Source organism: Delphinapterus leucas, chromosome 9 (genome assembly GCF_059928025.1).
Source record: "Delphinapterus leucas isolate spDelLeu-1000000601 "Yukka" chromosome 9, BTC_Dleu_Yukka2, whole genome shotgun sequence".
Lineage (NCBI taxonomy): Eukaryota > Metazoa > Chordata > Mammalia > Artiodactyla > Monodontidae > Delphinapterus > Delphinapterus leucas.
Window position 1 is genome coordinate 96,948,095 of NC_143137.1, and position 22,195 is coordinate 96,970,289.

The following is a 22,195-nucleotide window of genomic DNA, read 5'->3' on the forward strand; positions in this document are numbered from 1 at the left end:
GACAGCCTGGCGAGGCCGGCAGCCTGTCCTCACGGGCAGGTGGGGAGGTTGAGGCCCAGAGGCCCGCGGCTTCCGCAGTGGGTAGCAGGTGGCTTATTGAGCTCTATTTAAACGTTCAGCATTGAGATTTCCAGTAGTGGTTTTTTTTGAATAAGCTTTTTTACTAAAAAGTACACAGATCGTAATTATACCATTAAATGAGTTTTCACGAAGTAAACACAGGATGTTCAGCCTACCCGCGTGGGCTTCCTTCTTGCCGGCCTCCTCTCTGCGTGGGTGTCCTTTGTCCCCCAGCCCTCAGGTCTCCCTCTGGGGTCCAGGCACACCCGCACTCACACCACGTGTGCCCATGCACCCATCACATACATCACACACACAGCACACGTACGTACGTCACGTCACACGCGTGCACACACTCCACACAGCACACACGCTCACATCCTCACAGACACTTCACGCACACGAGCGTGCACACTAGACGCTCACAGCATACGCACTCCGCATGCGCATACACTCTCAGACACACGTCCTCTGCTGGTTTCTGCCTCAGGGCCTTCCTTGCCGGGGCAGTTCTCTCCTGCTGCTGTGACAGGTCACCACGACTGAGCAGCTTCAGCCACACAGACTTACTGGTCTCTCACGGCTCTGTAGGTTCGAGTCCACCGTGGGCCTCACTGGCTCAAATCAGGGTGCGGGCCAGCGGCCTTCCTCCTGAGACTCCGGGGAGAAGCTGCTTCCTGCCTTTTCCAGCTTCCCGCGGCCTTCCTCCCTCCACGGTCACAGCCATGGTGGCATCTCTGACCTCCTGTTGTCGCAGCTCCGTCCGGCCCCTCCCCGTCCACACCAGAGGGCCCAGGGCACACGTCGAGCCCCCTCAGATAGCCCAGGGCGTCTTCCTGTCTCAGGGTCAGCTGCCCAGCAACCTCCAGCCACGTCACCTGGCACGTGCACCTGGGGTTTGGACGGGGGCATCTTGGGGCCATTACCGTGCTCACTGCACACTCCCCTCCTACTGCCAGAAACGTCCTCTTTCTCTCCCTGTTCCCTCCCCACCCCCACGTTTTCTGATCCCTTTTCTCTTAAAGCGTTGCTTGCTGCGTGTGGTGGTGCCTCGGCGTCCCTCCTCATCTGTGTCACACGGAACTTAGGTCATCTCTTTGGTGTTGCCCAAGTAGCTGCTGTGTACCAGGTCCTTTGCTGGTCTGAGGGTCTCAGGCACCCTGAGGCCCCGTGTCTGTCCTCGGGGAGTAGCCGTCCACGTGTGGAGTCTGGCTGGGTCCAGGTTGGGGCTCGGACCTGCCAGCTCTGATCGTGGCTTCTGCCCTCACCAGCTGTGTGGCATGGGGCAAGTTGCATAACCTCTCTGATTCAGTTCCTCATCTAAAAGTTGGAGCAGTGGTGATACCTGCTGGGATCAGAGAAGACAAAGTAGCACAGCCCCTAGGACGCTGCCGGGCGTGGTGCCCACATCTACCAGTGGTGCTTCTCTTGCCCTGGCCATTGGGAAGCCCTCTCCAGCCCTGCCACGTGGCACATCCTCCGAGAACCAGAGCATTGTCCCTCCTCCTGCCCAGCCCTGCAGCAGGTGGTGCATCTCACAAGACCCCCAGGAGGAGCAGGCACGGGTGCAGCCCGAGGGGTGCACCCCGGGGGCCTGGCCGGCTCTGCCCATGAAGGCCTGCAGGCTCCCCACCGCCAGGGCTCTGCGTCTCCTGCTTAGAGCTTGGACACTGGACTCAGTGCCCCCTCCCTCACGTAACCAGAAGCTTCTGTGTTCTGCACTTTCTGCACAGACGACTCTTCCACAAAGGTGGACATGAAGGAGTCCTATGAGACGGAAGCCAGCACTTTGTGAGTACCCCGCCCTGGTGGTGCCAGTATGGCTGCCTGGCTCCACCCTCCTCGTCGGTATCCCTCCCTCTGCCCCCGCCCCCTTCAGGAGCCTTCCAGTCAGTGGGCTCCCCAGGGTCACACCAGTGACATCATCACTCCACTGAGACCCTGCTAGGCTGAGGGCCCCTTCTGGGTCCTTCCCTGCACGTGTCTTTCTCTGTCCGGCCCGAGCCCCGCCCTCCATGACAGGCCCCCTCCTCCTCTCAGACCCTGGCCCTAACTGGGCCCCCATGGGGGGTCGAGGGTGCAGGCACGGGGCAGGGCTGGGGGGCCTCCTACCCACGGCTCGGCTCGCGTCCTTGCAGCTCCTTCCCCGAGTGTGCGCATGCAGGCGGCGTGTCGCCCTTGTCCTTCTGCACGCAGACGGCGCCCCACGCCAAGACGGTCAGTGAGAGCGAGCTGAGTGCCACGGCCGCCGAGCTGCTGCAGGACTACATGCTCACGGTACGCTGCCCGCCGCCGCTGCCGCAGCCGTCAGGAGACCCCGGCCCCAGAGAGCCCATGTGCTCTAGCAGGCCTGTGCTGTGGTCAGCGGCGCCTTGGGGTTAGAATCTCCTTGCGGGGGTGGGGTAGGGCCGGGGAGGGGAGGATGAAGGCGTGCTTCTCTGTGGGTGGGGCTGGGGGTGAGCGTGGGCGCCTTGCTTGCAACTGGGCCTCGCTGCCTTTCCCACCAGGTCAGTCTTTGGGGAGGGCGTGAGTTGGCCAAGGCCTGAGCATGGGGGCTGCTCTGGCCTCTGGGGCTGGACCACAGGCCTGTCCCTGGGTCTCTGGTGGTGGACAGTAGCGGAGGACCGGGTCACTCCCTGGAAGGGCCAGATGGGCCTTGTCATCACTCACCAGATTTTTTTACCCCCATCCCCCGACTTCACGTGATGTTCTCATTAGAAACTCGGTCAGCTGGCTGAGCATCACTGTGGGCTCCAGGGCGCTGGTCGCTGCCCCCCGGCAGTGGTGTGCAGCCGCGCCCTCTGCCCGCTTGCGGGCAGCCTGGTCAGCCGCGCCTCCAGGTTAGGGCGGACGGTGCGGGCTCCTCTCTCCCCTGCCGGCCGGAGCCGTGGAGCTGCAGGTCCTCTAGGGTCACGTGGGGTGTGGGCAGGGGGGCGGCAGCGCCGGTCACCACCCCGCCCCGGGCCCGGCTCTCTCGGCAGCTGCGCACCAAGCTGTCATCGCAGGAGATCCAGCAGTTCGCGGCGCTGCTGCACGAGTACCGCGATGGAGCCTCGGTGCACGAGTTCTGCATCAACCTGCGGCAGCTCTACGGGGACAGCCGCAAGTTCCTGCTGCTCGGTGAGCGCGCGACGGACGGCGGCGCTGTTAGGAATGGGGCCAGGCAGCGAGGCCTGCGTGATGCGGCTGGGAGGGGCCTGTCCCAGTGACGGGTGGGGACCTTCCCCCAGGGAAGCGGGAGGGGCCCCACGGGAGCCAGACTGAGGGTGAGGTGGGCGCCGCGCTGCCTGGCGAGGGCGGGGGAGGCTCTGCAAGGAGGTGGCGCTTGTGCAGGTTTGGGAGGCGGGGCAGGAGCTTGCTGGGCAGGGGAGTGAAGACGCCATTCCCGGTGAAGGGCAGCCTTAGCTGAGGCCCGGAGCTTAGCACGCGGAGTCAGCACGGCGGGCGGGTGCCCAGGACCTGCCACGGTCAGGGCCCTGGACGGTTGCCCAGGCGTGCGAGGTCGGTAGTGCCTCTGCTTTTCCCATGCTGACCCCGGAGAACACGGCTGGTTGACGGTGGCTGGTGGAGGCTCCTGGGTCCTGGGCTCTGCCCCCAACGGTCTGATGAGGGCGCACTGCTCATGGGGGTGAAGGGATGGAGGCGGACCTGCTTCATCCAGTCCGAGCTCTTGCTGACCCCACTGCCCCCTGGAGTCAGTCGCTACCCGACGCTGGGGTCCACAGCCCCTGTTCGTACTGTCCTCACATAGGAGGGGGTCTCTGTCCAGGAAGTGGGTGGTCAGCCGGGTGCCGGGAGCACAGCTGGGCGGCGGGGCCCGGTGCTCGGAGCCCTGTGTCAGCCTCCCCTCCCCTCCGCTCTCTCCTCTCCTCTCCTCTCCTCCATCTGGAAACCTGTGCAATGGGGCTTCTGTGAGGACTGAGGGGAGTGACGTGAGGGTGTGGTTCCCGGCCCACGCCTGCCCCGCTGCAGAGGCAGGGCCGGGCCAGACGCAGGCGGGTGGTGGGGTGGGCCCCCCGGGCTGTGGGCTTTTGTGCGGGAGCCGCAGGGTGAGGTGTGCCATGTGTGTGCAGGTCTGCGGCCCTTCATCCCCGAGAAGGACAGCCAGCACTTCGAGAACTTTCTGGAGACTATCGGGGTGAAGGACGGCCGCGGGATCATCACCGACAGCTTCGGCAGGTACCGCCGGGCCATGAGCTCCACCTCCACCTCCACCTCCAACGGGAACAGGGCCGCGGGCAGCTCTGACGACCAGTCCGCACCCTCGGAGGGGGACGAGTGGGACCGCATGATCTCGGACATCAGCAACGACATCGAGGCGCTGGGCTGCAGCATGGACCAGGACTCGGCCTGATGGCGCCGGGACCCCTGCCAGCCGCCCTCCCCGCGTGGGGCCCCGGGCGCAGGTGGCTCTACTGTGAAGGAGGCACCCTGGTGCTGGGGCGGAAGGCTGCACTGCGCCCCCCTGCATGCCACCCTGCCTCGGGAGGGGGTCTTGTCAGCCAGACCCCGGACAGCTGTCATTTTGCACATGACGTTTCTATTGAAACTCTCAGAGACCTTAAAAGAAGTTTACCGCAATGTGAATAATTTATCTCTGCTTGCTAGCGTGTTCCTGCTCCAGTGGGGTAGGAGCCCAGGGTGTGCGCTCTGGCCTCTGTCTCAGACCCGCATGCCCAGGCTGGGCACAGTGGGCTGGGCGCTCATGCCCGCTGCCTAAAGGGAGGGCCTGATTTGGGGTTGTGGACACAGGGCAGAAAGCAGGTGTCCTAAGCACATGTGGACGTGAACATCAGGCCCCCGCTGGCGGGACCTGGGCACTGGGCTGTCTGAGGGGTGCTGGCTGTCCTCCCCCCTCCCCCAAGCCCCAGTCCCCGGCTCTCATCCACAGTCATAGTGGTCTCCATAGCAGACCTGCACACCACTGCTTCACCGGAAGTGCCGTCCCCACCCTGAGAGTGCGTCGTCTTGGAGCCCAGGGCCGCCGGTCGTCAGGAAGGCCAGTGGGGGCACTGTGCCTGCCCCTTCAAGGCCCTTTGCCTCGTTCCCCCCTGGGCTCAGCCCCTCCTGTGCCCTTAGGACATGGGGAGGCAGTGGCGGTGACCCCAGGGCAGGGCCGTCGGGTTGCAGGCTGGGGCCTGGGCACTGCTGTGTGGGCGCAGGAGGGCCCAGCTCCAGGACTGCTTCCTCGCCCGCAAGACGCCTGCGCGTTGCTGTGAGGCCCCTGACCGTGTGTGCGGGAAGCACCAGGCTCAGCAGGGTGGGTACTTGAGCCCGCAGGAGGGAGGGCAGGGCCGTGGGCTCGCGGTGAGGCCGTGTGGGGACCAGGCAGGGGTCTGCAGCCCCCTAGGCTCCCCCACTTCTGAGGGGCGGCGCAGGATGGGAGGAGGGGTCTCACACTTGGCTCTGGCCCTGGCTCTCCTGGAGCTGGTTGTGGGCCTGGGTTGGGCAAAGCTAAGGGAGACCGTGGGTAGATGTCTCTAGGCGTGTGTGCAAATCGACCTGCCCTGGAAGCATCTGGAACAGCTAAAGATAGCCACCTAGTCCAGGGGCCGGCATCTCCACAGCCCCCCCACGGGCTTGCGCACGGAGGGGACCTGGTGTCCCAGGAGTATCCTGTGGCCAGTCAGGAACTGCTTCTCCTCAACGGGGGCTCCACCCACACATGGCCTCCCACTTGGTGGTCTCCCTCTTCTGTCCTGGAGCGTGGCTCCCACCCTGCGGATCCCTGGCCTTTGTAGGAGAGAGGAGAGGACACGGGGAGGACGGTGACTCCTAGAGCTGGGCCGTGGTGAGGGGCCAGGAACTTGGGGGCATGAGCTGCTGAGTCCCTGAGCAAACGCTGCCTTCCTGCAGCTGCTGCGGCTCAGGGCCCCTGCAGAAAACTCTGAGCCCCTGCGTCTGGGGAGTTCCTTCCGGAAACTGCAGTCCCCAGGCCCACACCTGGGGCCGCAGCCAGGTGACCCGACTGCCCGCAATCTCTGGGCAAGTTGGGCGCCCTGGGACGTGGGGGAGGGACCACCACCCTCTGGGACTTGGGGGAAGGACCGCCACCCTCCTTGGGGCCTGCGTGGCTTCAGGAAGCATCTTCACACTTCCTCCAACCCGTTTAGCCAGAGCCTGCGCTGGGGGAGCCTTTGGAGGAGCAGAGGCGATGAGGGGACACCGGTTTATTGAGCAGCAGAGCTTGGGGGCAGGGGTGGAGCCAGGTCTCTGGTCAGCAGCTACATTGTCAGCTCCTGCAGGAAGCACACAAAGAGAGGGTCACATTGTGTGAGGCCACAGCGGAGACGGCAGCAAGGCGCCTGCGAAGGGGCCGGCCACTCACCATGATGGCGTTGACGATATCGCTCTGGTTGTCCCTCAGGGCCCGCACGGCCTTGGCCCTTGACACGTTGGCCTGCGCCATCACCAGCTCAATGTCCCGAAGCTCCAGCCCCGTCTCGTCCACCTGGAGCGGGGCAAGCAGGGAGGTGCTGTAGCGGTCCCCTCCCCCGGGAAGAGGCCCCCAGCAAAGCTGCCCCCCTCGCGGGGCTGGGCCCTGTGCCCCTGGGCCTCACCTCCTCGTCATCGTCCTCTTCCTCCTCCTTGCACTCTGGCCTCACCCTCGGCCCCGGCGCTGACTCGGGGGCCAGGGCGGAGGGCTCCGAGGGTACCTTGAACTTCTCAGCCGCAGCTCTGTGCACCTGCTGGGACAGGTCCTCGATCTGCAGCACAGGGCACAGCTGTCAGCCGAGCCCACGCCCCCAGCCCCCGCCCCGCGCACGCGGCCGGCCGGGTGGACCTTGGCCTCGCCGAAGACCACGTAGGTGTCCGAGGCCGGGCTCTTGAAGACGTCAGGCTTGGCGATGACAAAGAGGATGTTCTTGGACTTCTGGATGGTGATCCTGGTGACCCCCTGGATCTGTCGTAAGCCCAGCTTGGACATCGCCTGGGGGCACAGCGGTCTCAGGCCCCGGGCAGCAGCCCCAGAGGTCCCCGGTGGGGGCTGGGGGAGGGGGAGGCGGCGCACTGCCAGGATCACGAGGGCTCTGCCACCGACTCACGGGGACCCTCTGTGGACCCCCCCCCAGCTGGCCCCCCGTGTGTACAAGAGGGCGTCGGCCCCGGGCTGAGAGGCCACGTCAGTTGACAGCCCAGGCCCAGTTACTTGCACGAGGTGTCCCGTTACTGCCTTTACCAATGGGCCCCTGCCAATGGACTTTATCGGCTGTGGGGTGCGAAGGGGTCCCCTTAACGCAGCCAGCCCCAGTCCTGGGTGCTTGGGTTGCTGGCCAGCCTGGTCCCTCCCGGGGCGGGGGGCAGGGTCCCAGCAGGGCCCCAGCCCACCTTTCGGGCCTTCTTCTCACTGCGGCTCTGCTTGACTTTGGTGACCGTCTCCTCGCTCCCGCCGCCTGCCGGGGCCTGAGGAACAGAGGGGTCTGAGCACCCGAGGGTGGGGCGTGGAGCCCTCCCAGGGCTGTACGTGCCCCCGCGGTTGGGCACCTGGGCTGGGCACTGCGCGGTCCGCGGTCCCGAGAGGTCCTGTTCCTCCAGCTCGGCCGACGACTCCCCGTGGCTGTCCGAGTGCTGGCCGGAGCCCGGGGCCTGTGGCGAGTCTGAGGACAGGGCAGGTGTGAGGGTGGCCTCCGCCTTCTGGACAGGGGCCTGGGGGCGAGCAGCGCTGGCTCTGCACCAGGGGGTGGCGTCCCCGCCCCTTGCAGCCCCCAGCTCAGGACACTGCTCCAGCCTGGATCCCCCTCACCTTCTTCCAAACTGTCCTGGTCATCCTGCTGCTTGGCGGCTGGGAGCCCTCGAGGTCCGGCTGGGCTCCGGAGCCCAGAGCCAGGAGGCACTTGGCAGGGGGGCGAGATCCTCGAGGCCAGGTCTTTGGCATGAGTAGCCCCCTTGGGGGCCGCCTTGGGGCTGAGGAGTGGGGAGTGGGGCGGGAGGCTGACCTGCCCGGCCCCGGGGGGATTCTTGGTCCCTGAGAGGGCAGCCACCACCCGCTGGGCTCTTGCCCGTGGTGGTGGGAGTCCCAGAGAGCCCAGGGGCTCCGCGCTCTCCCCCAGCTCTTCCCCGGGGACCTGGCAAGGGCAGGGGGCAGGGGGTGCCGCGGGGGGTGGGACTGTCTGCATGAGGACACCAGGAGCAGAGGACTCAGCGCCCTGGATGCTGGCTTCGGGTGCACCGGGCAGGCCCCCTAGGGGGCTTTGTGGAGGCTGCGGTGGGGAGGAGCTGAGGACTCCCAGGGCTGCCCGGGCCTGCTTTCCGCTGTGCAGGCCCCTCACGGGCTCTGGCTGCCTTGAGGGCAGTGGAAGTGCCAGGGCAGGATCTTTGGGACAGCTCCCTCCCAGCCTGGGTACAGCCCCTGATGGAGACTCTGGGCAGGAGCCCAGCCCAGCCTCTGAGGCCACAGCCACGGGAAGCCTGGGCCCCAGGGTGGCCCTTCCCTCCTCCACTGGGCTTGGGGGCCCCACCTGGCCAGCCTCCAGGCTGGCAGCAGGACATGGCTCTGGGCTGCAGACGACTGCCTTTAGAACTCCACGCCCCTGGTTCTCAGCCCCCGGGGCCTCCTTTAGGGGCGAGCTGGGCTCAGCTCCATCACCCCCATGCCCACGGGCATCAGGACAGGCTCCCTGCTCAGGTGCCAAAAGGCCCTTGGCTACTTCCTCCCCACTGGAGTCAGGCTCTGGGGGACCTGGGGCCTCTGTGGCAGGCTCAGGTGTGTCTGGGGCCTCCGCGGCAGGCTCAGGTGTGTCTGGGGCCTCCGCGGCAGGCTCAGGTGTGTCTGGGGTCTCCGTGGCAGGCTCAGGTGTGCCTGGGACCTCCGTGGCAGGCTCAGGTGTGTCTGGGGCCTCCGTGGCAGGCTCAGGTGTGTCTGGGGTCTCTGTGGCAGGCTTGGAAGGGCATGCATCTCCGTCCAAGGGTATCCGAGCATCTGCAGCTGGCTCCAGGCCACCCAGATGGATCTGATCCAAGGCCAGAGAGTCTGATCCTCCAGTGTGGTCTGGGTCCCTTTTCTCAGGCGCTGGCCTCAGTTCCAAAGTCTTGCCTCCTTTCTGTTGGGCTGTGGTGGCCATGGGCTCTGTCCCTAGGGTGTAGCCTGTGTCAGCCTGCAAAGCCTGAGGGCTGGCCTTGGGGGCAGGTCCTTGGCTAGAGGGGAGGCCTGCATCCTGCAGGGGCAGGGATGCCGTCAGGTCCACTTCTTCCGACTGGGGTTCAGGGCTGGCCTCAGAGGCCAATTCCTGGCCCGAAGGAAGGCCTGCATCCTGCAGGGGTGGGGATGCAGTCAGGTCCACTTCTTCCGACTGGGACTCAGGGCTGGGTTCGGAGGCAGATCCCTGGACCGAGGGGAGGCCTGCATCCTGCAGGGATGGGAATGCTGTCAGGTCCATTTCTTCTGGCTGGGGCTCAGGGCTGGCCTCAGAGGCAGATCCCTGGCCAGAGGGGAGGCCTGCATCCTGCAGGGACAAGGATGCCGTCAGGTCCACTTCTTCCGACTGGGGTTCAGGGCTGGCCTCAGAGACCAATTCCTGGCCCGAAGGAAGGCCTGCATCCTGCAGGGGTGGGGATGCAGTCAGGTCCACTTCTTCCGACTGGGGCTCAGGGCTGGGTTCGGAGGCAGATCCCTGGACCGAGGGGAGGCCTGCATCCTGCAGGGACGGGAATGCTGTCAGGTCCACTTCTTCTGGCTGGGGCTCAGGGCTGGCCTCAGAGGCAGATCCCTTGCCAGAGGGGAGGCCTGCATCCTGAAGGGACAAGGATGCCATGAGGTCCACTTCTTCCGACTGGGGTTCAGGGCTGGCCTCAGAGACCAATTCCTGGCCCGAAGGAAGGCCTGCATCCTGCAGGGGTGGGGATGCAGTCAGGTCCACTTCTTCCGACTGGGGCTCAGGGCTGGGTTCGGAGGCAGATCCCTGGACTGAGGGGAGGCCTGCATCCTGCAGGGGCAAGGATGCCGTCAGGTCCACTTCTTCCGACTGGGGCTCAGGGCTGGCCTCGGAGGCAGATCCCTGGACTGAGGGGAGGCCTGCATCCTGCAGGGGCTGGGATGCCATCAGGTCCACTTCTTCCGACTGGGGCTCAGGGCTGGCCTCGGGGGCAGATCCCTGGACTGAGGGGAGGCCTGCATCCTGCAGGGGCAAGGATGCCGTCAGGTCCACTTCTTCAGACTGGGGTTCAGGGCTGGCCTCGGAGGCCAATTCCTGGCCCGAAGGAAGGCCTGCATCTTGCAGGGGCGGGGATGCAGTCAGGCCCACTTCTTCCGACTGGGGCTCAGGGCTGGCCTCGGAGGCAGATCCCTGGACCAAAGAGAGGCCTGCATCCTGCAGGGACAAGGATGCCATCAGGTCCACTTCCGGCTGGTGCTCAGGGCTGGTCTTGGAGGCAGATCCCTGGCCAGAGGGGAGGCCTGCATCCTGCAGGGGCAAGGATGCCGTCAGGTCCACTTCTCCTGGCTGGGGCTCAGGGCTGGTCTCGGAGGCAGATCCCTGGACTGAGGGAAGGCCTGCATCCTGCAGGGGCAAAGATGCCATCAAGTCCACTTCTTCCGGCTGGTGCTCAGGGCTGGTCTTGGAGGCAGATCCCTGGACTGAGGGAAGGCCTGCGTCCTGCAGGGGCAAGGATGCCATCAGGTCCACTTCTCCTGGCTGGGGCTCAGGGCTGGCCTCGGAGGCAGATCCCTGGACCAAAGAGAGGCCTGCATCCTGCAGGGGAAGGGATGCCATCAGGTCCACTTCTTCCAACTGGGGCTCCGGGCTGGTCTCGGAGGCAGATCCCTGGACCAAAGAGAGGCCTGCATCTTGCAGGGGCGGGGATGCCGTCGGGTCCACTTCTGACTGGGGCTCAGGGCTGGCCTCGGAAGAAGATCTCTGGACCAAAGAGAGGCCTGCATCCTGCAGGGACAAGGATGCCATCAGGTTTACTTCTTCTGGTTGGGTCTCAGGGCTGTCCTGGGGGGAAGATCCCTGGCCAGAGGGGAGGCCTGCATCCTGCAGGGGCAGGGATGCCATCAGGTCCACTTCTTCCAGTTGGGTCTCAGGGCTGTCCTGGGGGGCAGATCCCTGGACTGAGAGAAGGCCTGCATCCTGCAGGGGCAAGGATGCCGTCAGGTCCACTTCTTCCGGCTGGGGCTCAGGGCCGGCCTCGGGGGCAGATCCCTGGACTGAGGGGAGGCCTGCATCCTGCAGGGGCAAGGATGCCATGAGGTCCACTTCTTCCGGCTGGGGCTCAGGGCTGGCCTCAGAGGCAGATCCCTGGCCAGAGGGGAGGCCTGCATCCTGCAGGGGCAAGGATGCTGTCAGGTCCACTCCTTCCGGCTGGTGCTCAGGGCTGGTCTCGGAGGCAGATCCCTGGACTGAGGGAAGGCCTGCATCCTGCAGGGGCAAAGGTGCCATCAGGTCCACTTCTTCTGGCTGGCGCTCAGGGCCGGTCTCGGGGGCAGATCCCTGGCCAGAGGGGAGGCCTGCATCCTGCAGGGGCAAGGATGCTGTCAGGTCCAGTTCTTCCGGCTGGGGCTCAGGGCCGGCCTCGGGGGCAGATCCCTGGCCAGAGGGGAAGCCTGCATCCTGCAGGGGCAAGGATGCCATCAGGTCCACTTCTTCCGGCTGGGGCTCAGGGCCGGCCTCGGGGGCAGATCCCTGGCCAGAGGGGAGGCCTGCATCCTGCAGGGGCAAGGATGCCGTCAGGTCCACTTCTTCGGGCTTGGGCTCAGGGCCGGCCTCGGGGGCAGATCCCTGCCCAGTGGGGAGGCCTGCATCCTGCAGTGGCAAGGATGCCGTCAGGTCCAGTTCTTCCGGCTGGGGCTCAGGGCTGGCCTCGGGGGCAGATCCCTGGCCAGAGGGAAGGCCTGCATCCTGCAGTGGCAAGGATGCCGTCATGTCCAGTTCTGGCTGGGGCTCAGGGCTGGCCTGGGGCTCAGATCCCTGGCCAGTGGGGAGGCCTGCATCCTGCAGGGGCAGGGATACTGCCGGTTCCACTTCTCCTGGCTGGGGCTCAGGGCTGCCTGCAGCGGCAAACCCCTGGCCCGTTTCTTCCTTCAGGTTCTGCAGAGAGTCGAGGTCCGCCTCTCCCTTCGAAGTCGGGGGCTCTAAGCCTAAGGCAGCGCCGTCTCCCTCCTCCAGGGACTGAGGTGTGATTGTGGCAACAGGCGCTGGTCCCATGGTGGAGCCTGCCTCTGCTGCCCAGTCCCGAGGGGTCACCGCAGTGAGGCCTGGGGCTTTCTGTGGGACGTGAGGGGCCATAGCAGCAGCAGACACCTGGCCTGGAGCGGGGCCCACCCCCGTTATATCGGAGATGGGTTCCTGGCTCTTGGCAGCCCGGCCAACCTCTCCCTCGGACACCCCAAGAGTGGGCTCGGGGCCCCAGGAGGCGGCCTCACCAGGGCTGTCCTGGAGCAGGGCGGTGGGCTGTGCGTGGGGCTCCCCGCTGTACAGTCTCTCATCGTCACCCCCCGCGTAGGAGGCCGAGTCGGGGTCAGAGGAGGCGGCCGAGGTGTCATCTCGGAAGGCGAAGGCCTCGTCCATGCCCTCAGTGATGGACAGGTCGGACAGCGACTGCAGCGAGGACGCGAACGTGCTGTCGTCCTCGCCCTGCCCGGCCAGGTCCCCGCTGGGGCTGGGGGCCTCCTCCTCGCCCTCCTCCGCCTGCTCCTCCTGTTCTTCCTCGGGGGGCAGCGGGGTCACCTCGACAGCCTCCACCTGGAAGATTAGGCTGCCCTGGAAGGGCAGGAGGGAAGCAGGGATCATCGGGTCGTTGGCCAGGAAGTCCAGCTCGAAGAAGTGGCCCTCCTGGCCCCAGGAAGAGCTGCTGTCTGCCGAGAGGCTGGACTCTGGGGACGAGGTGTCCGGGGTCCCGGCAGGGGGCAGCTCCCTCTCATCGGCCACAGACCCAGGTGGGGAGAAGCCCCAGCCTGAGGGCACATCCAGCCCTTCAGCCGGGGCCTGCAGGCTCACGGAGCAGGATGGAGACGAGGCCCAGCTGTCCCCGTCCGCCGTGATGTAGGAGCCCGAGGGCGAGGCTGGCGGCGAGTTCCCCAGCTCAGCCTGGGCATCCTGGGCATCCCTGTGGGGCCCGGGGCCAGGGAGCAGGGTGGAGGCTGTCTCGGTCGGGGTGGAGGGAGGGGTGAAGTAGGAGTCGGAGTCGGGTGCAGGGAAAAGCACAGGAGGGTCACCCTGAGAACACAACTCGGGGGGTGGGTTCAGGCTGGCGTGCCCACCCTCCCAGTCCCTGAGCTCTGGCAGGGTTGCCCTGGGCAGTGGGGATGCCTGGCACGTCTCCTCGCCCATCACAATCCGGGGCTCCAGGGAGGCTGGGAGAGGACCTTCAGCAGGCCGAACCTCGGGGGGCCCTGGGCTGGGGTCGCCCTCTGCCTGGACTGCCCAGGCCGAGGGGGCGCGTCCCGGCCCTGCATCCCAGCTGGCTCCGTCAGGCGGGGGCCGGGCACCCGGCTTGCTGGGCAGGAATGTGAGAGCCAGGGCACTGGGCTTAGGGGTCAGGACACAGTGCTCCAGCTGGTCCCCCCTCGGGGTGGTAGCCGCAGCCGCATCGCAGGACAGATCTGTGGAGAGAGAAGGGCGTGAGAAGGGCAGGCATCTTCCCTGAGAAGCAGCTCCCAGGCTGCAGCCGTCCCTCCCTCAGACGGGAGTTGAGCACAGGGCTGGGGGCCCGCGGGGGTGGGTGTCCGCTGAAAAGAGAGGTCACGAGAGGGAAAGGCGATTGCTGTGCCTGGGGGAGGATTTCCAAGAGTTCTGACCACGGTGAGCAGCTTGAGGTCTGGCTCTTCTCCGAGGTGCTCAGTAAAGATGAGACCAGCTCCTGTCGCCTCAGACACTAGCCTGCTGACTCCTTGCCCGTAATCTGCGCTGCCTCGGCTGGGCTTGCCGGGAGACGCCTGCTTATGACCCCCCAGGTCAGTGGGCCCCTGCACTCCACTCAGCTCTGGAACATTCCAGATCTCACGCCTGCTGTGAAGTGGGGCTCTTGCTTCTCTGCCTCATCTCTCCCCTTTCCTCGCTGCCCGCACCCGAGGCCAAGCTGTCGGGGTCTCCCTGGGCTCCACCCCACCCCTGTTCCCAGAGCTGCCACGTGCACGAGGGGAAGCAGGGGCCACGGCGTGTGGTCCTCAGGCAGGACGTCCCAGCTCAGACAGAGGCTGTGCTGGCAGTGGTGCTGGCCCTCCGGGGAAGCAGAGGCGGCCCTGCCCTGCCCTGTGTGCAGCTGTGGGGGCCTGAGAGAGCGTCCAGCTGAGTCTCCACGGTGGAAGCCGCCCCGCAGGGCTGGCAGGCCTGGCTCTCTCTGCCAGGGACATCTATGGGGCGTCCCACGGCAGTGGACAGGGGCTACCCCGCCCCGGCCACATTCTCTGGAGGGTTCCTGTTCTACCGTGCTCACCCAAGACCTCCCACAAGTACAACATCTCCTGTGCCTCAGCTTCCAGTATGCAAAGGGGAGAGTGTCTGCCAGGATTAGAGGGGAGCTTACGCAGGGGCAGCCCCCTCCCCAGGCTGCCCGTTGGCTGCAGCAATGGCAGAACCCGGGCCCTTGGGCCACACTGCTTGGGGTGCTGGCGTGGCTAGGGGGTCCTGCGAAGGGGGTCCTTTGGGTCCACTGGAGTGTGATGAATACCTAACCCCAGGAGGTGGGTGTGGCAGTCAGGGCTGGGTGCTGGAGATCAGGCTCTTGGCACTGAGCCTGGCGTGGTACCCCTGTGCACCGCAGTAGACTCCAGGGCCCCAAGGCAGCCAGAGGGTGAAGCTGGGCTAAGGGGGCAGAGGAAGGGAAGCCAAAGGTCAAAGGCTTTTGTGCCTCATTCAAGGTCGCCAAACAGTCCAAGCAGAGCCAGCCCCACTGGACCCAGAGGGAGGCCAGGCCCCTGGACCCAGCCCTGGTTTCATCCCCAGGGGACTTCTCACCCACAGTCAGGTGCCCTTGGCCCTCCCGGAGCCTCACATGGCTGACCTCCTGCCCGGTGGCCATCCCTGGCTGGTTTTCCCAGGCCCAGGCAGAGTCCCTCCCATACTTGCTGACTGAGTCTCTCCAAGGATTCGGGCCTGCACTCCAGGGCTACTGCTCCCCAGGCCATGCTCCCCCAGGGCCTCCCACGTTCCAGACCTCAGCCGGCACCTCCAGCTTCCCCAGGCTCCAGCTCCAGCCCTGTTCCTCCCTCCTGAGCCAGGACTAGTCGCCAGCCCTGAGGCGGCTCTCAAGCATCTGGAGGGGCGGGTGCCCGGTGCATCCCCAGTGGCCGGGGTGCAGTTGACAACCCGCAGCCTCCAGTCCAGAGCTGCAGGGGCCGCGAGGCCCCTTGCTCCCCTCAGACAATGGGGCGCGGCAGGGGACCCTGGCGGGGAGCGCACGAAGCCCTGGACGCTCGAAGGCCTTCAAGTCGCTTCTGGCTCCTGGAGGACATCCCTGCTCCACCCCGCCCTTCCCTGCAGTTCTGAGTGGGGGCCAGGGCTGGGCTAGGATTCCGGTGCCCGGAGGGGCAGGGGACCAAGGAAGGGGACGGAGCGGGGATGGAGAGAGAGAGGGACGGAGAGAGGGCGGGGAGCGGAGAGGAAACGGGGACGGAGATGGTATGGGGACAGGGACGGAGAGAGAGGGGTGGAGAGGGGACGGGGACGACGGGAGGGGTTGGCGGAGACACACGCAGGCGGGAGAGCCCCGCGGCCTCACCTGTGCGGGGCCCTGTTCCGCCCGCCTCCGGTAGCAGCAGCTCGGCGCGGGCAGCTTCCCCCGGCATGGCCTGGCCGTACGCCCGTCCCTCCGTCCCCTGTCTGTCCGTGAGTCCGTCCCGCGGAGCCTGCGCGGCCACCGCCCCTCGGCCGGGGGGTGAAGGGGGTCAGTGGATGACGTCAGCGCCGCCCCGCCCGCCCAGCGCTCCGAGTGAGCGTGCGCGGGCGCGCCAGGCACTGCGGTGCGCCGGGAGCGGAGGGGGTGGGACAGCCTCCTTCCCTCCCCATACCCCACCCCGGCTGCACTCCCCGCCCGCGGTCCGCGGCCCCGCCTTTCCCGCAGCATCACTTCTCCGCCCCCACTAACGGGAGAGGGGTTCAGGGCCGGTCGGAGGCGTCAGCCCTTAGCCGGGTCGGGAAGAGTCAGAGGGTCTCCAGAATTCGGGGCGCGTGGCCGGGGGGGGTGTTGGAGGTTCTGGGGGGCCAAGCGCTTTGGGGGAGGCGGCGGCGTAGTACCCCTGCTCGAACTCCCGGCCCCCAGCTACCCGGGCAGGGCTCCCCAGCCTAACCCAACGCCTCCATCCAAGAGGAGAGCTGGCGCCGCAGCTCCTCACTGATTGGCTGGTCCTCGCACGTCGGTCTCCGTGGCAACCGCCTCCCGGCTCCACAGCAACCAGAGCCGGCTGGCGGGAGCGCAGCAGGGAAGGTAGCCCCAGCGGAGCTCCGGGCTGACTGGTCCCCGGGGCTCCCCGCGGCTCAGCGCTGTCCCACCCTTCAGCTCTCGGGCAATGGAAAGAAGATGGAGAAACACGCCTGCCTCCATTCTCAGCAACCGCCCCTGCCACACCCCCGAGGACGCAAACCCTCCCCGAGCTTTCCGGAGATGCGCCCTTGCTTCCACGCAGGTCCGCCTGCACTCAGATTCGCCGAGCATCCGCCCTGTGCCAGGCTCCGGGAGACAGATGAACATTGTCACCACCCCAGAGATAGACGAGGGCGGGGGCAGGCAATCAGAGCGGCCATTGTTGCGGAGGGAGTCTCCTCCATCCTCAATCTTCTGTTGGCTCTACCCCAGAGCCCACGGAGCCAGGGGCTGCCTGCTGGGCATCTCCCCGGTGCACCAGGCACCAGACACATCATGTCCCAATCTAAGCCCTGCATCTTGCATCCCTCTCTGTCGCTGGAAATCTGTCCGTCTATCCCACTGGTGGGGGACTCCTCTTCCTCCCTTTCCTCCACACCCATCTTCACCCTCTTGGGTCTTGGAAACATCCAAGAGTTTCTAAGTTGCTCCTTCAGGGAACTCCCTGGCGGTCCAGTGGTTAGGACTCGGCGCTTTCACTGCTGGGTCCCGGGTTCAAGCCCTGGTAGGGGAACTAAGATCCCACAAGCCGCGGCACAGCCGGGGGGCGGGGCGGGGAAAGTTGCGTCCTCCTACGGCCCCTTTCTCATCGCCTCAGCGGAGTCCTTCCTAAGTCTCACTTCTCTGCCAGGCCCTGTGGCGTGAGCTTGTCTCCCTGCTCCTCCTGACTAAGCCAAGAAAAATGCAGGAAATTAGAGACCACCAAAACTGAACTCTCAAAGATGAAAAGAGGAAGGTGAGCTGGTGAGGGACCCCAGGACTGGAGGAACAGCAGAGCAGCCCACCCAACAGAAGGGGACCCAAGCCCGGCATTTCCTAACCCACCCCTCCTCCCCACACACAGCTGCTACCAGGACGAGGGCCAGTGGACGGGAGTCTGTCACAATTCTAGGGAGTCTGGCAGAACTGGTACGAAGCTCAAGGGAAGTCTCCTGATATGGGGTCAAGGGAAGCACATTCCTCCCCACACCGTGCCCTGCCTCACTCAGGCTCCTGCCCCCGCCACCCCAACCAGAGGCTCTGGCGGATGGGGGCACTGGCAAGGGAAACTCCACCACGGCAGGCTTTCAGCCCAGCAAGCAGGGCTTCCTCCCCCAGGAAAACACCCCCTCCCCGACCCAAGGCACAGGATGGTCCAGCCTAGGAAGTGCCTCCCACCCATTCGAGAGCACCAGCAGGGCCCAGCGGCATGAGACCAACACAGTGCAAGAAAGCCCCTGAATGTTATACTGTCCTTAGATCCACAGGCCGTGAAAGCAGCCCAGGACCTGCATCTTGAACCCAAACAGGATGACTGCCTGCTAAAATTAAAAATTTGAACATAATAGCCTGTCTGGGATACAATTAAAAAAAAAAACAACCCATCATACCGCGGAAATCAGGGAAGAACCCAACAACCAGGAAAATCACATCTAGAAGAAGAAAATTTTTAAGAAACACAGAACTGAACTGAATGAAGATTAAAAATACAAAATCAGATTATGTGGTCTGCAGGTAACAGTGCTAAGAGGGATATTTACAGCACATCAGAAAAGGGGAAAGGTCTCAAATCAATCATCTAAGTTTCTACCTCAGGAAACTAGGAAAAGAAGGGCAAAATAAACCAAAACAAGCAGAAAGAAGGAAAGAGCAGAAATCAATGAAACTGAAAACAGGAAAACAACAGAGGAAATCAATGAAACAAAAAAGAATAGTTCTTTGGAAAATTGATAAACTTGCAAGATGGACAAAAATAGAGAAGACACAAATGACCAGTATGCAATGGGGGCTATAATGGTTAATTTTATGTGTTAACTTGACTGGGCTTAGGGATGCCCAGTTAGCCCGTTAAATGCTATTTCTGGGTGTGTATGTGAGGGCATCTCTGGAGATTAGCATCTAGTTCAGTAGACTGAGTAGAGATCCGCCCTCACCAATGTGGGTGGGCATCAGCCCATCCGCTGGGGTGGGGTCAGAGAGAAACAAAAAGATGAAGGAATGGTGGATTCACTCTCCTTGAGCTGGGACGTCCTCCTCCTACCCTCGGACATTGGGCTCCAGGGCTGATACCAGTGACACGCCACCCCACGCCCCTCCCCATTCTCAGGCTTTTGCACTTGGACTGGATTTATACCAATGACTATGGTTTTCCTGGTTCTCCAGCTTGAGAAATGCAAATCATGGGACTTCTCGGCCGTCATAACTGCAGAGCCAATTCCTGTAATAAATCTCCACTTACATTTTTCTCTCTCACATATTCTGCTAGCCCTGTTTCTCTGGAGAATGCTGACTAATAACAGGGCTACAGAGTCTGAGGGCATTTCAAGGATACTAAGGGAATGCTACCAACAATGCTCATAAATTCACCAACTTTGAAGAAACGGACAATTACTTGAAAATTGAAATCTACCAAAAATTCAAACTAGATGAAATAGATAATATGAATAGTCCTAAAACCATGAAAGAAATTGAATTTGTAACTTAAAAAAAGCTTCCCCAAAGAAGTCTTCAGGCCCAGATAGTTTCACTGGGGTTCTACCAGGTACTTAAAGTAGAATTAACATCAATTTTAGACAATCACTTCCACAAAATAGGAGGAAACACTTCCTAACTCATTTTCGGAGACAAGAAATACCCTGATACCCAGACCACACAAAGATAGTACCCAAAACAAACAAACAAAAACTACAGACCAATATCTTCCATGGACATAGGCACAAAAAAATCTAAAATATAAGCAAATCAGATCCAACAATGTATATAAAGAATTACACATCATGACCAAGTAGAATTTATTCCAGCTATGCAAGTGTGGTTCAACACTTGAAGATCAATGTAACCCTCTACACCAACAGACTAAAGAAGAAAAATTATATATCAATTGATACAGAAAAAGCATTTGACATAGCCCATCAGCCATTCAGACTAAAAAAAAAAAAACTTCTTAGCAAGTTAAAATAAACTTGATAAAAATCATATACAAAAGCCTTACAGCTAACATCACCCTTGGTGGTGAAAGACTGAATGCCTTCTAAGATTGGGAACAAGGCAGGGATGCCTGTTCTCAACAGAAGCTCCCCTCCCCCGCCCTTTTTTCAAACAGTGCTGGAAGTTCTAACCCCTGCAGTAAGGCAAGAAAAGTAAGTAAAAAGCGGATGGACCTCAGAATGAAAGCATGAGGAGCTCCACTGACCAGCTCCCCAGTGAAAGGTGGTGAAAATTATAAAACAGGCAAACATTTAAAGCTCCTGGGAAGGGTCTGAAGGGCAAATAGGTGAAGCAATAGCTATTCAAGATCTATGCTGGGAATTCCCTGGCGGTCCAGTGGTTAAGACTTTGTACTTCCACTGCAGGGGGAGTGGGTTCCCCCCCCCCCGCTGGGGAACTAAGATCCCGCATGCCACGTGGCACAACCCAATAAAATAAAATATATGCAAATTTACGAAGAAAGCAGTCTGGAGTATTTGAGAATCCACCGTGTACAGAGTGGTGCAGCCAAGAACACAGGGCCCCTCACCCCCTGCCCCTACCCTGGGGGGAAGAAGGGCTTTGGCACTTCTTATCCTGCCCCCAGATACCCGCTGCTGGAGCTGAACCCCAGGCAAGTGTGGCCAAGAGGTGGGGCTCCCTTCTGTTTAGTCCCCACTTGTGGGAGAGAGACTCTATTTCACCAAAATTTAGAACTTTTGTGTTTCAAAGGCCACCATCAAGAAAGTGAAAATATAGCCCACAGAATGGGAGGAAATATTTGCAAGTCATTTATCTGATAAGGGACTTGTTTCTAGAACGTATAAAGAACTCTTACAACCCAATAAGACAACCTAATTAAAAACTGGACGAAGGATCTGAATAGGTATTTCTCCAAAAATTATATGTAAATAGGCCATAAGCACATGAAAAGATATCATTAGTCATCATGGAAATGAAAATCAAAACCACAATGGGATAGCGCTTCATACCCACCAAGATGACTAGAAAAAAACATCAGGTAAGTGTTCAGCATCCCTAGCCATTAGGCAAACGCAAGTGAAAAGGTATCACTCCATACCCTCCAGAGCTGCTGCAGGAACCCCTGCGAACACCAAAGGCTGGCAGGGATGTGGAGGTCCTCGCACCGCCCGCACACACTGTGGTAGTTTCTTAAACAGCATAGGAATCCCATGCGGCCCAGCAGCTGTGTCCCCGGGCGCTCATCCCAGCGAAGTGAAAGCTTAGGTTTACACAAACGCCCACACACAGCGCTGAATCAGTCTAACAGCAGTAACGAGGAAGGACCTACTGGATGAAACGCCACACAACGGTGCCCGTGAAGAAACCCAGTATCTAAAGGGTGTATACTGTATGATTCCTCCATAGAACATTCTCCATGGAGGACAGGTTGGCAGCTGCTGGTTAGCTGAGAGCAAGGTGGAGGTACGAGCACAAAGGACAACACGCGGTGTCCTGCGTGCGGACCTTTGTTCCCGTCGGTGTCCTGGTGTGGCGTGTGCCAGAGCTCCACAGGATGTCACCTTTGGGGAAACTGGTAGGGGCACAAGAGACCACTGTGTAGCTCCTTACGACTGCAGAGAAGCTGTTCAAGTATCTCAGGTAGAAGCCAGAGATCCTGGTGAACAGGACGAGCTCTTTCCTCGCTGGGAGCCCCCAGAGGCGCCCCCGCTGGCCCAGCCCTGCGCGCTTGTCCACACTTGCCCTTCACTGTGCAGTGCTCCCTGCTCCCTCATCTTGCCTGGGCTTGGACTCAGCAGCTTCACAAAGCCATCTTGGCTGCCCTTGTCTCTGGGTGAAGAACCCCCGCCAGCCTGTGCAAGTGACAAGGACCCACGTCCTGTGAGCTGGTGCCCAATGGTTCCCCTGCTACCCCAATGCCTGTGTGCCTCACTCTCCGAGGGACCGCTTTGGAGGGAGCGGGGAACAGCTGGGATGGGGGCCCACAGGGGCGAGATGGCCCTTCTCCTCTGCTCAGCCCCACTCACACCAGCCTCTCTCCACTCTGTACTGCTGGAGGCACATGACACTGCCCTGTCTCCAGCAAAGTCTCCTGTGAGGGACTGCAAGAAAGCCCATTTCTTTTTTTTTTTTTTTTTTTTTTTTTGGCCATGCTGCGTGGCTTGTGGGATCTTAGTTACCCAACGAGGGATTGAACCCTGGCCCCCAGCTGTGGAAGCGTGGAGTCCTAACCACTAGACCGCCAGGGAATCTGGAGAATGCCTATTTCTTTCCAGCATCTGGGGGCGCTGCTGCTGGTGTGGTGAAGGGGCCCGGGCTACGCAGGCAGACAGTTCCCACAATGGCAGCATGACACCACGGCGCTCTGGTCTGGGTGTAAGGAGAGCAAGGGGTCTCTTCTGGCCCCAGTGTCAGTCAAGTGCATGCCTGTCTTCTACTCAGAGCCAGTGCCTCCTGAGTGACTGGCCTTATGCCACGTGGCAGTGTGGGCCGTCAGGCTCCCCCACTCTCCCAAGACCATCGGACGGGAGGGGAACTCCCAGGACGGCTGTCATGAGTAACCACGCCATGATTAGAACCCCAAGCCATGCACTGAAGACCCCACTGCCCCCCGCCGGGAAGGTCCTCGTGTGCTGAGGTTCAGCACTGCAGGACTCAGCCTGTGCTGGGGCTGCCAGCCCTGAGCAAC

At 62.4% G+C, this 22,195-nt stretch overlaps 2 protein-coding genes across 9 annotated transcripts in view; one reads left to right on the forward strand and one right to left on the reverse strand.

Annotated features, from left to right (window-relative positions):
* The window catches only part of CCM2 (CCM2 scaffold protein), a 59,006-nt gene extending 54,365 nt beyond the window's left edge, over positions 1 to 4,641 (forward strand). For 7 of the 8 annotated variants that reach the window (XM_022593137.3, XM_022593142.3, XM_089917875.1 and 4 more), the window contains 4 exons: positions 1,794 to 1,851; positions 2,199 to 2,337; positions 3,042 to 3,180; positions 4,134 to 4,641. In XM_022593137.3, the coding sequence (XP_022448845.1) occupies positions 1,794 to 1,851; positions 2,199 to 2,337; positions 3,042 to 3,180; positions 4,134 to 4,414 (617 nt within the window). In that variant the 3' untranslated portion in view covers positions 4,415 to 4,641. Of the gene's footprint in view, positions 1 to 1,793; positions 1,852 to 2,198; positions 2,338 to 2,989; positions 3,181 to 4,133 lie in introns of all 8 variants that reach the window. The other variant, XM_089917871.1, reaches the window with a different exon arrangement.
* A 1,409-nt stretch (positions 4,642 to 6,050) lies between these two features.
* Positions 6,051 to 22,160, reverse strand: NACAD (NAC alpha domain containing). Its single transcript, XM_089917880.1, has 6 exons — positions 15,718 to 22,160; positions 7,805 to 13,600; positions 7,390 to 7,658; positions 6,845 to 6,991; positions 6,621 to 6,767; positions 6,051 to 6,511 (listed from the first exon to the last, which is right to left on the reverse strand). Exons 1-6 carry the CDS (start codon positions 15,782 to 15,784, stop codon positions 6,293 to 6,295), a joined length of 6,645 nt encoding a protein of 2,214 aa, XP_089774006.1. The 5' UTR covers positions 15,785 to 22,160; the 3' UTR covers positions 6,051 to 6,292.
* Between the last annotated feature and the right edge of the window lie 35 nt (positions 22,161 to 22,195).

Bases quoted from the DNA above. Each gene is read 5' to 3' on its own strand.
- NACAD (XM_089917880.1), bottom strand. From the start codon at position 15,784: ATGCCGGGGGAAGCTGCCCGCGCCGAGCTGCTGCTACCGGAGGCGGGC. The intron at 7,659-7,804 runs GTGAGGGGGATC...CCCTGTCCTCAG, and splicing joins CCAGGACAGTTTGGAAGAAG to ACTCGCCACAGGCCCCGGGC. The intron at 6,512-6,620 runs GTGAGGCCCAGG...GCCCCGCTCCAG, and splicing joins AAGAGGACGATGACGAGGAG to GTGGACGAGACGGGGCTGGA.